Genomic DNA, 14,656 nt, shown 5'->3' on the forward strand with positions numbered 1-14,656 from the left:
TGACAGGTATACATGGTCAAGAATAGTTCCCCCTTCTGTGGTATTAAAATCAACCATTTGCTTAAAACCTTGATTAAGCATGAATGTCTGAATAACTCCTATAGATCTCGCATCTTCATTGAAGTCTCCAAGACAGATAAAAAACCTATACTGTGACCTGAAATATTTAACTACTTTCTCAAACTGTACTAAGAACTGAGTAGCATCCAAAGAATTTGGCCGATAGACAGTTAAAACTACCATATCTTTTAAGAGACATTTCACACAAATGGCCTCCACATTCTTCACAGGAAGAGAAGATGCAGCATTTTCTTGTCCAGTATCTTTAATGTAGACAGCCACACCTCCACCTTTTGATGCACCCAACTGTGAGAAGTTAGCATTGCTGGCATCATATGCATCCTCTCTGGTTACTTGGTAAAAACTAAATCCCTCTATTGTAAATTTTCTAACATTTTGTTCAGATCTCAACCAAGTTTCTTTAGGCAGATTATATCTGCATTCCTAAATCGAATATCTTTTTGTAAGTCTTCAAAATGTTTGTTAAGACTTTGAATATTGTGAAGGAAAATTGTTATGCCTTGTTCTAACTGATCAAAGTTAGGAAGATCTAATTTTGGCATCTCTTCCAAAGCTGATTTAACTTCGGGGTCAGCGTAGATCTTCTTCTGTAATGATTCCAAATCGTTTGTTTCAATAAATAATCCTTCTTTTGACGTCACTCTACTCAAAGCTACATACCCTTGACCAGGAGAGAATGTCTTATCTAAATTGACTACAACCTTGTCCACTGTCATTCCTTGTACTTTGTGAGAGGTACATGCCCACGACAAGCGTAGTGGAAACTGATGTCGAACTACATTTTGTTTTTTATGTTCTAGTATTTCCTCTTGAACTCTTTCAATTAAAACAATATTCCCATTATTTGTTTTTTTCCCAGACTTTTTCCCAACATTGACATTGTCAAATATTACTGCTACTGCAACAACAGTGTTTGCATCATGCTTCTGGCTATACACAAAATGAGAGATCTGCCCCATTACTCCATTTACAAGGCCATCATCTACGTTACAGTTTCTTGTCAGCATAACTTTTGCATTGATACCCAATAGCAAACTGCTAGAAAGATTGTCTGTTTTGGACCTTGTTATTGGTTTACTTCTTAAAATTAGCTTGCCTGTTGTTCTATCTTTCGAAAAGTCTTGAGCATCAATCTCGACAAGGTCAGAACAAGTACGTCTGAGCATTGACAAATTATACGAATTGACTTCGTCATTTGTTGCGTAGACGTGGAGAACATTTTCTGGTCCCTCTCTTACACAGTCATTCAAGATGGAACTTATTTTCTCTTCCAGGGGTTGTTTTACTAGTCTAGTCCGAAGTGAATTCAGTGCTGTTGCAAATGGAATGTCTTCACGTTGTCTCATAATTTCAGTCAAGTCCACTACTTTGAAAAAGTCTACCCAATAATCAACAGGATAAAGAGCATTGTCTTTATACAGTCTTTCATCTTTACGCTGTTTTACAGGAGGAAGTTGGTAGAAATCTCCCACTGCAATTACTGACACTCCTCCAAAGGGCTCCTTGGATTTTTTAATCTGCACAAGTCTCTCGTGAACGTAGTATAATAATCTTTTATATACCATGGAAATTTCATCAATAACCAGTATTTGCAGATCTCCAATTTGAACTCTCATTTCACTTAAACTCTGTTCTTTCAATGGTTCATATGGCAGAGACATATATTTGGGCAATGAAAATAAATGATGGATCGTATTTCCTCCAATGTTGAATGCAGCTGTCCCAGTAAATGCAGCCAGTAATACTGAAACACTGTCAGGAGAAGTTATTTTTTTCCCTAGAATTCGTGATGCTTCAAAATGTATGGCTTTGATAAGATGACTCTTGCCTGTTCCTGCTCCACCTGTTATAAATATATGCAGTGGATCAGTTTTCTCTCCAAAGATTTTTTGCAGGCACCATTCCCGTACTAAGTAAAATACTTTCATTTGTGTCTCATTTAAACTTTGAAGAATCTGCATTGTCTCCTCCCTTGATTGTGTATTCTGTTGAACACTGTAAAGAACATCTGAACTGCTTTCTGTTTGCATGTCTGGTAGCTCTTCTGTATCATTCAAATCCAGACCTATACATCTCTTTGCAGAACATTCTTGTCTCATTAATTCTGTCTCTGGACAGAGATTTGCCCAAGCATCTTCTGGCTCTCCGATATTTTCATAAGTTTCCAATGCCTCTGCGATGATATCTTCATTTTGAGCAAAGCGTGTTCTGTTTTTGTCAACAATTGATTTTACTGACTGTACTTTCTTCTTTCCTGTCATTCGTACATATCCATTTTCATAAAATGCTTCATAAAGGTCAAACCCAGGAGGTTTCAACTGCGTATGTGTAGAGTAAGGTAAGAAAAGCTGTAGCAGACATTGGTAATACTTCTCTGACATTTTCTCCCGATCGAATCTAGGGTATCTTATTACAGCTGACTTTGTACGAGTTCTTCTTTGGACAAAACCTTTCGAGTTCTTTAGTTCAAACACGTTGTCGTTTTGAGTCTTTGGAACCTGTGATTTTGCAAGTATTCTGAAATCAGAACAAAATTCTGCCAAACACATATTTGGAAAGGATGGATCATTTGGTCGATTTTCATATCTTTCTACTACATTTGTCATCCAAATATCATCCTCTTCATCGTCATCCTCAACATTTCCATCATTCATCTTCGTTTGATTTCTTTTTAGCTGAGACAATGGCTTAGTTAGACGAGTAGGATTATCACCCACTGGTACAAACACTACCTTTCTTGAACATTCCTTCATTTTCAGATTACATACGCGATAAACAGCTTCTTGAGTGCTCACTTCTCTGTGATTCAAATAGGCAGAACCAATTTTCTTTAATGTTGTTCGTGCACTCTCGTTGCCTTCTTCTGCTTCTATTTTTGTTTGTTTCAATAGCATTCCCATTTCTCTCTCAGACTTTGAAATGTATGAAATAATGTAGACAATACAACTAAATGGATCCAAAACAAACTGAATGTCCATATTTGCATCCCAGCATTTTAAGAGGCATGGATTGTATTGATTTATCCAGAGCTCACATGGGTTTCTTTCAAGAACAACAGTTCTCTTTTTTGCTAATCTTTTATGAGCTTCCTCATACTGTGTTTGCGTCAATCCTAGATAACTGAAAATATCTTCGGTTGTTTTCGATTTATTTGCTTCATCTTGCACTTCATTCCAAACTTGTAATAGAATTTCCTTAGCGATGGACTGTTGTTTTTGCAAATCAGTAGCCTCAGTTTCATCTTCTTCTTCAAGTGGAGAGTTGATAAATGTGGATACAGATGGTGGTCTAGGGAAATTAAACCTACACTCTGTGCCCTTCTTTCGGCATGACTTTGAATGATTTTTGCTGTGTTGTTGCACTGCTAAGACAATGTTCCTCAGCTCCAAATCTTCTTCCTCGGAGGGCACGGTACAACTCACGTATTTGTTTATGAAATTACAAACGGCATCCTCTCCATCTTCATTAAGTTTTGGTGCATTTTCTATCCAATATAAACAATGCATGTGAGGTGATCCCCTTTGTTGAAATTCGACTCTTTGGAAGAAATCAGACACTTTTCCAATTGGTTCTGAAGGTGAAAATATTACATCTTTCTGAAACACATGAAATCTATGCTCAAACATTCTGGCAACAGTGACAGGATTACTTCTCAGTACCTCATTCTTTTCAGACCAGTCTAACATACAAGCATCTCTGTTATCATTCTGTTGTTTCAATATTGTAGTGACCGCATCATTCCATCTATGTTCTGCAGCAGAGAAGGAACAAAACCAAGTAGGTATTCCTAATTGTCTAAGCATAGCAAACAGATCCTTTTGTGCAGCTGACCAGTATGCTGGTGTTCCTCGTATAGGCTGCATGAATCGTAAAGCCTCGTCATTTTTCATCAACTTCGAAAGTACTTCAGGGTCCTGTACCATATTTGCTGTCACTTCTTGGTCATTTCCTATTCTTCTGATTGATTTCCTTATTGATATCTGCGTCTTCTCTATAACTTGATTTAAATCAGACATAAACTGACTGAAGAAAATGTAATTACTGTCTTTCGCAAATCTCGCGTCTGTATTCATAAGACGATTGTTGTAGTATCTTGATAGTGTTATTCGTGTTTCTCTGTTGTCATTCCACGAAAACTGCCCACTTGGGAAAAGGTATGGAAATGTTTTTGCCTCATTCCCTTCTTCCTGTAACATCCTAACTGGATTATTGCCTTCTCCTGGAGCAATGTCATATATATCATCGAAGTAATGATCAAGAACCTCCTGACCAATATCAACAGGTTGTAGACAAGAATCTGACACACTGGGCTGCTGATCATCATCCTCTGATAGTGAATCGCCAACCTCCAAAATTTCTTCTACATCTTCAATTTGCCCTTTCCAGTTTGTATCAACTGCTACATCTTCATACCATTGATTGTTAAGTTTTAAATACTTCAATGCCTCACATATGTGCTTTGGATCAACAAACTGGTACTCGCTGTACCCTTTGTAATTCAACTTCCTCTTTAGTTTTACTCTAAGTAAATGATCTTCTCCAGGTCTCATCGGTAAACTTGTAACTTTTTTCAAATCAGCTGGTACACATACAACTGGCCCATGGATATTTTTCTGACCACCATGAGGAAGATTTATGACTTTCATGAAAGGTATATGTATTGCAATCAAGTGTTTCTCAAGGCTGTTCAATTCTTGTAATTCCTTTGGAATATCTTCCAAAGCCATTTTGTTCGCTGCAGCTTCTGCTGGAAAATTTCCGCTTAAGATTTTCCTGTGACAAGTATAACAAATCCATAACGTTGATTTAATGCAATCCTTTGGACATGATTCTATACATTCGTGACAGTACTTATCTTGAATACACAAGTCTGCAACACTTGCTGCCTGCTCAGTTTTGGCATATGCTTTCCGTTCGCATCTTTGAACTTGATTCCGAAACAGTAGCCGATCACAACAACAGCACGAATAGTCAATGCCTTGCACAACATTTTCTTTAAATACTTTTACCACCTCTTCCTGGTTTTCTAATCTAGCTGTTTCAGCATTTCTACGACTTTTTACCATCTCTTTCTTTTTCATTTTCGTCTCTGCATTCGAATCATATTGATGTCGACTTGCATCTTTAATTTTTGACCTGAACGATTCATCACTTTTGTACTTTTTCGCTGCGGTTTGAAGCTTTGCTTCTCGGAAATTCTCATTTTCCCTGTATCTCTCTGTACTTGAAGTATTGACTAGAATTCTGTGCATTTCATCTGAGTTGTATTTCAATTTACTACTTGCTTTGACCTTTTCTCTATGTTGGTCATCTGTTGCATACTTGTTAATGCTTCTCCACTTGATATTTTCCCTATGATCAACATCTGTCGCATACTTGTCAATACTTCTTTTTCTGACATCTTCCTTGTGATCAACATCTGTTGCATACTTGTCAATACTTCTTCTTTTTACATCTTCCCTCTGCTTATCGTTTATTGCATATCTATCAATACTTCTCTTCTTGACATTTTCCCTGTAATCATCATCTGTTGAATACTTTAAGAAAGATCTTTTCAGTTTCTTTTCTCTAAATTCTTTATCTTCCTCATATCTCTGTCTTAAAGATTCATTTCGTTTCTTGACTGCACTAACACTTCCCCGTTTTTCTGTTCTAGATTGCCTTTCCACCTGCATACGTGTTCGGTTTTGGTATCGCTTTTCATACTCTTGAGAAGTTTTAAACCATTGTCGTGGTGCTAAGTCAATTTCCTCTCCATTAACAGACAGTACAACGTTGTAATGGTTCTGCTGGTAGTGATTCAAATAAATTGCTTCAGTTTTGCTTTGCAAACCAGGATCTACTTCAGCAACTAAAAACCTTAACCAACATTCTCTAGAGAAAGTGTATATATCAATGTTTAGAAGATGAGCTGTTGCAAATATTTCAACCTCAGTAGCCCAAGTACCTCCCTGTGACATTTGTGTGGAAGACAGGTGACTTTCTACGGACTGTACGCCATCTCTTAAGAATGGTTTAAATAGCTCTTTGTTTTCCATTATATGCTCACAGACAGCATGGCGTATAACATAATGGAAATCTTCTGAATTTGCAAGACTGAATGAAATGGCTCTAAAGAAGCAATTCCCATCTCCTATTATTTCCTTTTCAATTAATGGTTGTGAAATATTAGTTCTAAAACAATTGACGTCGCCAGAATTTCCAATGCTAGAGAATGGAATGTTCAAAATTTCACAAAGGGCTTTTTTAAAGTTTGTACTTAAGGGAATAAAGGTAAATTGTAACTGCTCATCTCCAATAAAAATCAAATCATCATCTGCATCGCCTGTTTCATGTGTGGTCTCCAAAGATAACTTTGACCCTTGAGATTTTCTATCAATGTTTTCATCTATCTCTAATAACTCACTAACATTTGCAATATCACCCATCTTGCAACACACACCAGTCAAGTTACATTCAACACCTTTTGTATATCCCATTGAAAATGCAAGACCTAGAAGATGTGAATACACTTCACTAACATTCTGAAGTAAAATTCTTGTGCTCCTTCCAGTTACACTTATCATTCCATCTGAAGATCTAGAATGAGAGTCAAAAGCAAAGAAACCACTTCCTGTCACTCCTATAAGCATTGTATTTCCACCAAAGCATACAAAACAGCCATCACTGTCTGAAAGGGCAACCTGAAGTGCTTCATCTAGTGGAAGTGAATTAAACTCTGCATAGTTTATTCCATCATTTGCCAAAATGACACTTGCATACGTCTGATTTGCATGAAACTGATATGATCGGTTAAAACATTCAAAGAATTGTGGTAATTCCTCTACAAGCAAATACCTATCAGTGATTGATGAGCTTCTTTGCAAGTATGTGTACAGTTCATCACCTGTCATTAAAACTCTGTCCATATCCATTGTTGTCCAGCTCTTTGCATTCTTAAATTTGTGAAAAGCTAATCCTGCCAAACAATTAGCAACACACTGTGTTCCAGCATTCTCTTCAAACATAGGATGAGCTTGATGAAAAGAGCCCTGAACTGAAAAGGGTATTTCAGATTTATTCTGACAAAAGTGATCTTCATTTCTTCTATTATTTTTCTCTTCAAAACCATTCTCTGAAACAGTATGATTCTCATTGTTCTCTTGCTCATAAGTTCTCATTTCAGATTCTATATTGTATTCATTCAAATTTCCTTTCAATATTCGTTCAGACTCAGTTTTAATATCAGTTAAAAAGCCCTCATCTTTTGATACTCTACTGGTCTCCTCCATCCTGGAGGTATCCAGCTGCGCCTGACCTGCTGGATCAGACATATGCACTATGTCCGATCCAGGTGCCCTCGGTGGAGCACAAACCCACGGTGGGGAGTCAGGGGACGGTGCCTTGTCCTCGTTACGGACAAACAGACGACTTCCCCGAGGAGGTGGCAACCTCGGGGCAGGTGAATGCATTTTCACTCGAAGTGAGGCCTGCACCCTGGCCAGGGGTTTTTCCTCTTTAGGTGGAAACCCCATAGAACCAAGCCCCGGAAAATTACCGGGAGGAGCTGACATAGCTCCATCCTCTGTCCTGCAAGGAACAGAGAACTCAGTCACTTGCTCATCTGGCAACACATCTAGCATTGTAGGTTTCTGTCTTGCCTGCCTCTTTCTAGCTCTGTCTCTTTCACGTTGTGTTCTACCACAAACAGCTTTTCTTTTCTTTGGCATCTAGAAAACAAGAAGTTTTGATGAGAATGTAGCTCTATTGGTTTGTAATTTTTACAAAGAAAAAAAGTATCAATTACACAAACAAGAGGTCTGTGGGTCACATCGCTCAACTGAGCACAGTAGTAAGGAAAAAAAGCAGAAATCAGTTTTATACTGACAGTTTAAACCCAAAAGTGGTCCCAACTAATCCTTAAAGGAGAGAAGGTATGATTTGAACAAACTTGGATGAAGGATATGGAAATAATGAACAGTATTCAATCTCAACGTCCATTAAACAAATATACAAAATAAGAGCAGAGCAAACACGGACCTCTGAAATATCAGAGGTGGGATCAGGTGCCATGGAGGAGTAAGCATCCCCTGCTGACCGGTCACACCCGCCGTGTGCTCGTTGTCATAATCAGGATATAACGGAAGAAATCCGTGGTCAATTCAGTGTATAAATAATGGACTAACAATTGGTATGAAAAACGTCAGTCAGCATTTCATTCAATGATAAATTGTATATTGCTGACAAGGTCATTGTATCGACCATAGAATTTACGAAATGATGACTTCAAACGAGACTGGCTTACATGTTTCTTCGACTTTCTGTCACTTTATTGCCTTTTAGATTTAAACTTACGTTGTAGCCCTACCCTACCCCCTGGGGCCATCACTTGATTCTACGCTACCTGATCAGTAGGATGCGTCCATATAAATATGATCAATTATGGATTTTTTATTCTTGAGAACAAGAATTTTATAGAATTTTCTTACATATACATAAAACTTGGATTCCCTGTTGTAGCCCTGCCCCAACCACAGGGATTATGATTTGAGCAAATTTAATTTTACACACGTTACCTGACGTTTTTAACATTTCTCTTTATAAATAAAAATTTCCATCCTGTTTATTATTATAGTAGGGATTTTTTTTATTTATAAAGAGAAAAGTTAAAAACGTCAAGCGCCTGTGAATATACACTACCTAAAGATGCTTCAATATAAATATGAGTAAACATATTGCATGCATTTGCTATTCTTGAGAAAAAGAGTTTTAAAGAGTTGTCTATATATAGTTCTATGTAAAACTGAGATCAGCTATTGTGGCCCCACCTTGCCCCTAGGGGTCAAGACTTGAACAAACCAGAATCTACACTACCAGAGCATTCTTTCTTATAAGTTCCATCTTTCCTGACACATTGATTCTTGAAAAGATTTTCAAAGAATTTCACTGTATATTTCTCTTTAAAAAAATTATCAGCCATTATGACCCCACCCTACCCCCAGGGGTCATGGTTTGAACAAACTTGAATCTACAATTACCTGGGGATGCTTCCATATAAATATGAGTATTCATGCCCCTGCTATGTTTGAGAATTTTTTTTTTTTTTAAGTTACCCAAAATATTTCTATGAATAAATTTGACCGACCATTGTGGCCCCGTCCTACTTCCAGGATCATGATTTGAACAAACTTGAATCTACACAATCTGAGGATGCTTCCCTGTAAGTTTCATCTTTCCTGGTTCAGAGGTTCTTGAGAAGAAAATTTTGAAAACACACCACCAAGTTTTATTATTTATAAATTATCTCCCCTTGAATAAGGGTGTAGCCCTTCATTTGAACAAACTTGAATCCCCTTCACCAAAGGCTGCTTTGTGGCAAGTTTGGTTGAAAGTCGCCCAGCGGTTCTTGAGGAAAAATCTAAAATTTGTGAATAGTTTACACACAAATGGAATAGCTAGACAGACAAACGGCGGAGAAAATGTGATCTGAAAAGCTCACTTGAGTATTCGGCTCAAGTGAGTGTAAATATTTTCCTAAATAAAACTTTGACATCCATTGTCGCCCTGGTCTTCCCACTGCGGTCATGCTTTGAACAACTTTGAATGTATACTATATGAGGATGCTTCCATAAAAATCTGACCAATCAGGCCCTGAATCGCTTTTCTGATAAATTATACAATCTATCCTAAAACCTAAGATACAACAACTGATAAAGTTTGATGATTCTTAGCCAGTTAGGGCTGAAGATATTAAAATGTAACTATAAAATACTATAAGTAGGTCATGGTGACCTACTTTTTGATTAAAATTTTCTTAGAACACAAGATGCATTAATTGACAAAGATTGATGATTCTAAGCCAACAAGTATTTGAGATATTCAAAAGTGGGTCACAGTGACCTACTTATTGGTCAACATTCTACGCAAACCCAAGGTGCATCAACTGACAAAGTTTGACAATTATAAGACAATAAGTACCCTAGAATACCTAAATATAGCAATAAAATGTCAAAAATAGGTCAGTGACCTACTTTTAGGTTGAAATTTTCTGAAAACCAAGATGCATCCCCTTACAAAGTTTGATGATTCTAAGTCAATCAGTACCTGAGATATTCAAAAGTAGGTCACGGTGACCAACTTTTTGGTCAACATGCTCTGAAAACCTAAGATGCATCAAATGACAAAGTTTAATGATTCTAAACCAAACTGAGATACATAAACAATTTATTAAACATTTCCATAAAATGTCAAAAGTAGTTCACTGTGACCTACATTTTGGTTGACAGATACTTAAATATAGTCATAAAATGTTAAAAGCAGGTCAATGTGACCTACTTTGAGGTCGTTAATCTCCAAAATCCCAAGATACATCAACTCACCAAGTTTGATGTTTCTAAGCCAATAAATAACTAATATACTTAAATCTAGCCATAAAATGTCGAAAGTAGGTCACAGTAACCTACTTCTTGGTCTACAGTTTCTGAAGACCAAAGATGCATCAACTGACAAAATTTGATGATCATAGGTCTATTAGTATTCAAAATATGCCTTTTCAATAATTTGAAAACAAATGCCAGCAAAATTCAACAAGACGCCCTAGGGCCTAATGAATCGCTCTTCTGATAAATTGTACAACCTATCACTTGTATTTGAAGCCTCTAACCCTAAGTATCCTAAGACCAAAGTTGCACCACCTGCAGAATTTGATGATTCTTAGCCAATAAGGACTATTTCTTGGTCTACATTCTTGGAAAACCCAAAATGCATCAACTTACACAGTTTGATTATTCTAAGCCAATAAATACCTAAGATACTTAAATATAGCTATAAAATGTCGAAAGTAAGTCATTGTGACCTACTTTTTGGTGGTTCTTTAGAAGAAGATTCCGAAAACCCAAGATGCATCAACTGACAAAGTTTGATGATTCTAAGCCAATAGGTACCAGAGATACTTAAATATAGCCAGTGGTTCTACATTGAAAATGTTGAAAGTAAGTCACCATGACCTACATTTTAGTCGACATATTTCAGAGTCAGAAGATGCATCAACTTACACAGTTTGATTATTCTAAGCCAATAAATAGCTAAAATACTTAAATATACCCATAAAATGTCGAAAGTAGGTCACCGTGACCTAATTTTTTGGTCGTCACTCTCCGAAAACCAAAGAAGCATCAACTTACAAAGTTTGATGATCTCTAAGCCAATAAGTACTGGAGATACTTAAATATAGCCATAAAATGTCGAAAGTAGGTCACTGTCACCTAAATTTTGGTCGTCACTCTCCGAAAACCCAAGATGCATCCCCTTACAAAGTTTGATGATTCTAAGCCAATTTGTACACGAAAATACTTGAATATAGCCATAAAAGGTCAAAAGTAGGTCACCATGACCTAATTTTTGGTCGTCACTCTCTTAAATCCCAAGATGCATTAACTCACAAAGTTTTAATGATTCTAAGCTAATAAATACCGGAGATTTTACTTAAATATAGCCAAAAAATGTCGAAAGTAGGTCACCGTGACCTAATTTTTGGTCGTCACTCTCCAAAAACCCAAGATGCATCAACTTACAAAGTTTAATGATTCTAAGCCAATAAGTACCGGAGAATACTTAAATATTGCCATAAGATGTCAAAAGTAGGTCACCATGACCTAATTTTTGGTCGTCACTCTCCGAAAACCCAAGATGCATCCACTTTCAAAGTTTGATGATTCTAAGCCAATAAATACCAGAGATACTTAAATATAGCCAAAAAATGTCGAAAGTAGGTCACCGTGACCTAATTTTTGGTCGTCACTCTTCGAAAACCAAAAATGCATCAACTGACAAAGTTTGATGATTCTAAGCCAATTAGTACACTGATTCGGACAATACTTAAATATAGCCATAAAATGTAAAAATTATTTCTACTAATTTAAATTTTTATATCAAACTAACTCCTAAATCCAAGATGCATCAACTCACAAAATTTTATGATTCTAAGCCAATAAATACCTAAGATACTTAAATATAGAAAAAAAATCAATCTTGAAAGTAGGTCACCATGAAATTCATTTTGGTTCTAAAATTTTTGTTCTATATACTGTATATCAGTTAATATGTGACCAAACATTTTTGGAATAAAATTAAGAAGACAGTTCTGAATAACAAAAAAAATGCCTTTTAAACTGTAATTCAGCACAAACATAGTAACAATACTTGTCAATACATTACTTCACACAAAGTCAATGGGTATACATTAAACAACAGAAATACTTTTTCCTAAACATTTTTATCACAAGAAGCACACAATTTCATTATATTTTTAAAAGCAGTTTTTACAAAGTCATTATTTTTCTAAATATATAATATAGAAAAACAAAATGTTTTAAAATTTTTATATGTATAAGAAAATCAATTATGGTCACGTTCTTTTGATTTTTACTACATTTTTTTTATACTTTCTGTAATTGTAATTTGAAAGATTGAACAAATAAATGAATAATTTCTGGACTTTATAATATGTACCTAAAGACCAGTATGTAGATCTCTCTGTATCACACAGCAAAAAATTGTGATACACCAGTATACCATATCCGATAAAATGGCACATCCCTAGGAAATTCATCTTGAATTTTGCTTAAAAGATTAGGTCTATGTTCTTTTTTTTTAATTCCTAATTTTTAACATTAAAATGGCATTAACAGTTATATATACTACATGTAGATCTATATACTTTCAGTGTTTTATTTATTTTCAATAAAAGCCCATTTGTGAAAGTTGCATTGGGCTATATGATAGATAAAACAAGCTACGTAGCTAAAAGCACTGAAACAGTTTATACATGTACATTCTGGAGCCCAAAGCCATAAACTGAGAATAGACATAGGTATTAAGCAGTAACCTATATACTAACGGGATTAGGCAACTACCACAAGTCCTTTGCCCCAGGGTCATTCCTTGAACAAGTCAACTTTGACATATCCTAATCCTTGTATAAGTTTTGAAAACTGCTAGGTGGCCTATTTGAGATATTTTAGCAAATATTTTAAACATCTGTCAAAAAATTATCCAAGATTTGTTTTTAGCATATATTACACTCCTTATCATAGTAGTAATTTTGTTTTATGCAAAATCAGCACATTGGGCCAAGGATACCCTGTGCCAAATTTGACACTGAATGGCCAAGTGTTTGTTTTCCTTATATTAAAATTATATTATTATTATGCTTTAAAATTTATCGATAAATCAATTCCATTATATATAAGGAATAAATGATAATAATCAGAAAACACACTGTTTATTAGGAATAAACGTAAATTGAAAAGTTTGTACTGTCTTTACTGATGTTTTTAAATAAACATGGGATGAAGGAGTTGCCTATTGTTTAATATATAGGTCTCTGATTGTTCCAAAATTTTGATTTTTAACACCTTAAGTTCCTTTGTAAGGCTAGGCCTAATACTTTTTTTAAATAATCTATATTAAAAAAATATCCAAATACAAACATGATGTGATGAATATTTGGTTTGAATACTAAAATTTATTTTAAATGTTAAATTCACTTCAAATTTCAACTTATTTCCTCTTATATATGCTTACTTTGCTGCCTGTTGGCATGTTGCCATTTTCCATGAGAATGTGCTTTTAAAAATATCAAATTCGAATACTTACACTTTCAAATAATATTTATACAAAACAATCTTTCTTGAATAAACTTCGAATATCTTGACTTTACCAACAAACGTGGTATAAAAAGAGTCTGGAATATACTGTGCTTCTGCAGCAGCGTCTGCGTTCTTCACTGAAGTAAACAATGATGGTGTCAACTTTGAGAGGCAGGTGGTAAACCCAGTTCAACCGAAATTAAACTAACATTTCAGATTTCATATTCTTAAAGATTTTACATTTCAGACGTATTTAATGTCTTTTAGAATTAATATTGATATACATGTCAAAAACGTAATTTTGTAAAATGCATTAAAAACACAAACATAAATGTCTGAAACTTGTTGTTGATTTTCATAGGACTAGATTTACCATGAGTCGTTTTACATGAATAAACAACTCGTACACAATATATTCCGATCAGACATTTCGTATAAAGTCTAACCAAATCACCACACTTATATTAAAAAAAGGACAAAACAAACTTTTGCATTGGATAAGGAACCACTTTATTGTATCGGAAATATTGGGAGGAGGGGTAAACAACCAGGCTTTCAATGTTTCAATAGTAAAATTGATGCATAGACCTAAAACGAAGGGACCGCCGACTCCGATGACGTCAGTTTTATATTGAATTATATATGAAAAATTTTTGAAAATCTTCTTCTCAAGAACCACTTGGCCAGAAAAGCTGAAATTTTTGTGGAAGCATCATGGGGTAGTGTAGATTCTAAATTATTCACATCATGACCCCACGGGGAAGGACATGACCACAATGGAGAATCAGAGTTTTATATAGAATTATATAGGAAAAATCTTTGAAAATCTTCTTCTCAAGAAGCACTTGGCCAGAAAAGCTGAAATTTTTGTGGAAGCATCATGGGGTAGTGTAGATTCTAAATTATTCACATCATGACCCCACGGGGAAGGACATGACCACAATGGG

At 35.5% G+C, this 14,656-nt stretch overlaps 1 protein-coding gene across 1 annotated transcript; it reads right to left on the bottom strand.

Annotated features, from left to right (window-relative positions):
* Positions 1 to 467: 467 nt before the first annotated feature.
* On the bottom strand, positions 468 to 7,790 carry LOC134231342 (uncharacterized). The gene has a single exon (XM_062713294.1). It carries the CDS (start codon positions 7,788 to 7,790, stop codon positions 468 to 470), a length of 7,323 nt encoding a protein of 2,440 aa, XP_062569278.1.
* Between the last annotated feature and the right edge of the window lie 6,866 nt (positions 7,791 to 14,656).

This window comes from Saccostrea cucullata, unplaced genomic scaffold (assembly GCF_032062105.1).
Source record: "Saccostrea cucullata isolate Sc308-1 unplaced genomic scaffold, CSIRO_AGI_Scuc_v1 ctg3264, whole genome shotgun sequence".
In the NCBI taxonomy this organism is placed as follows: domain Eukaryota; kingdom Metazoa; phylum Mollusca; class Bivalvia; order Ostreida; family Ostreidae; genus Saccostrea; species Saccostrea cuccullata.

Coding starts and splice junctions, on each gene's coding strand:
- LOC134231342 (XM_062713294.1), bottom strand. CDS start 7,790: ATGCCAAAGAAAAGAAAAGCTGTTTGTGGTAGAACACAACGTGAAAGA.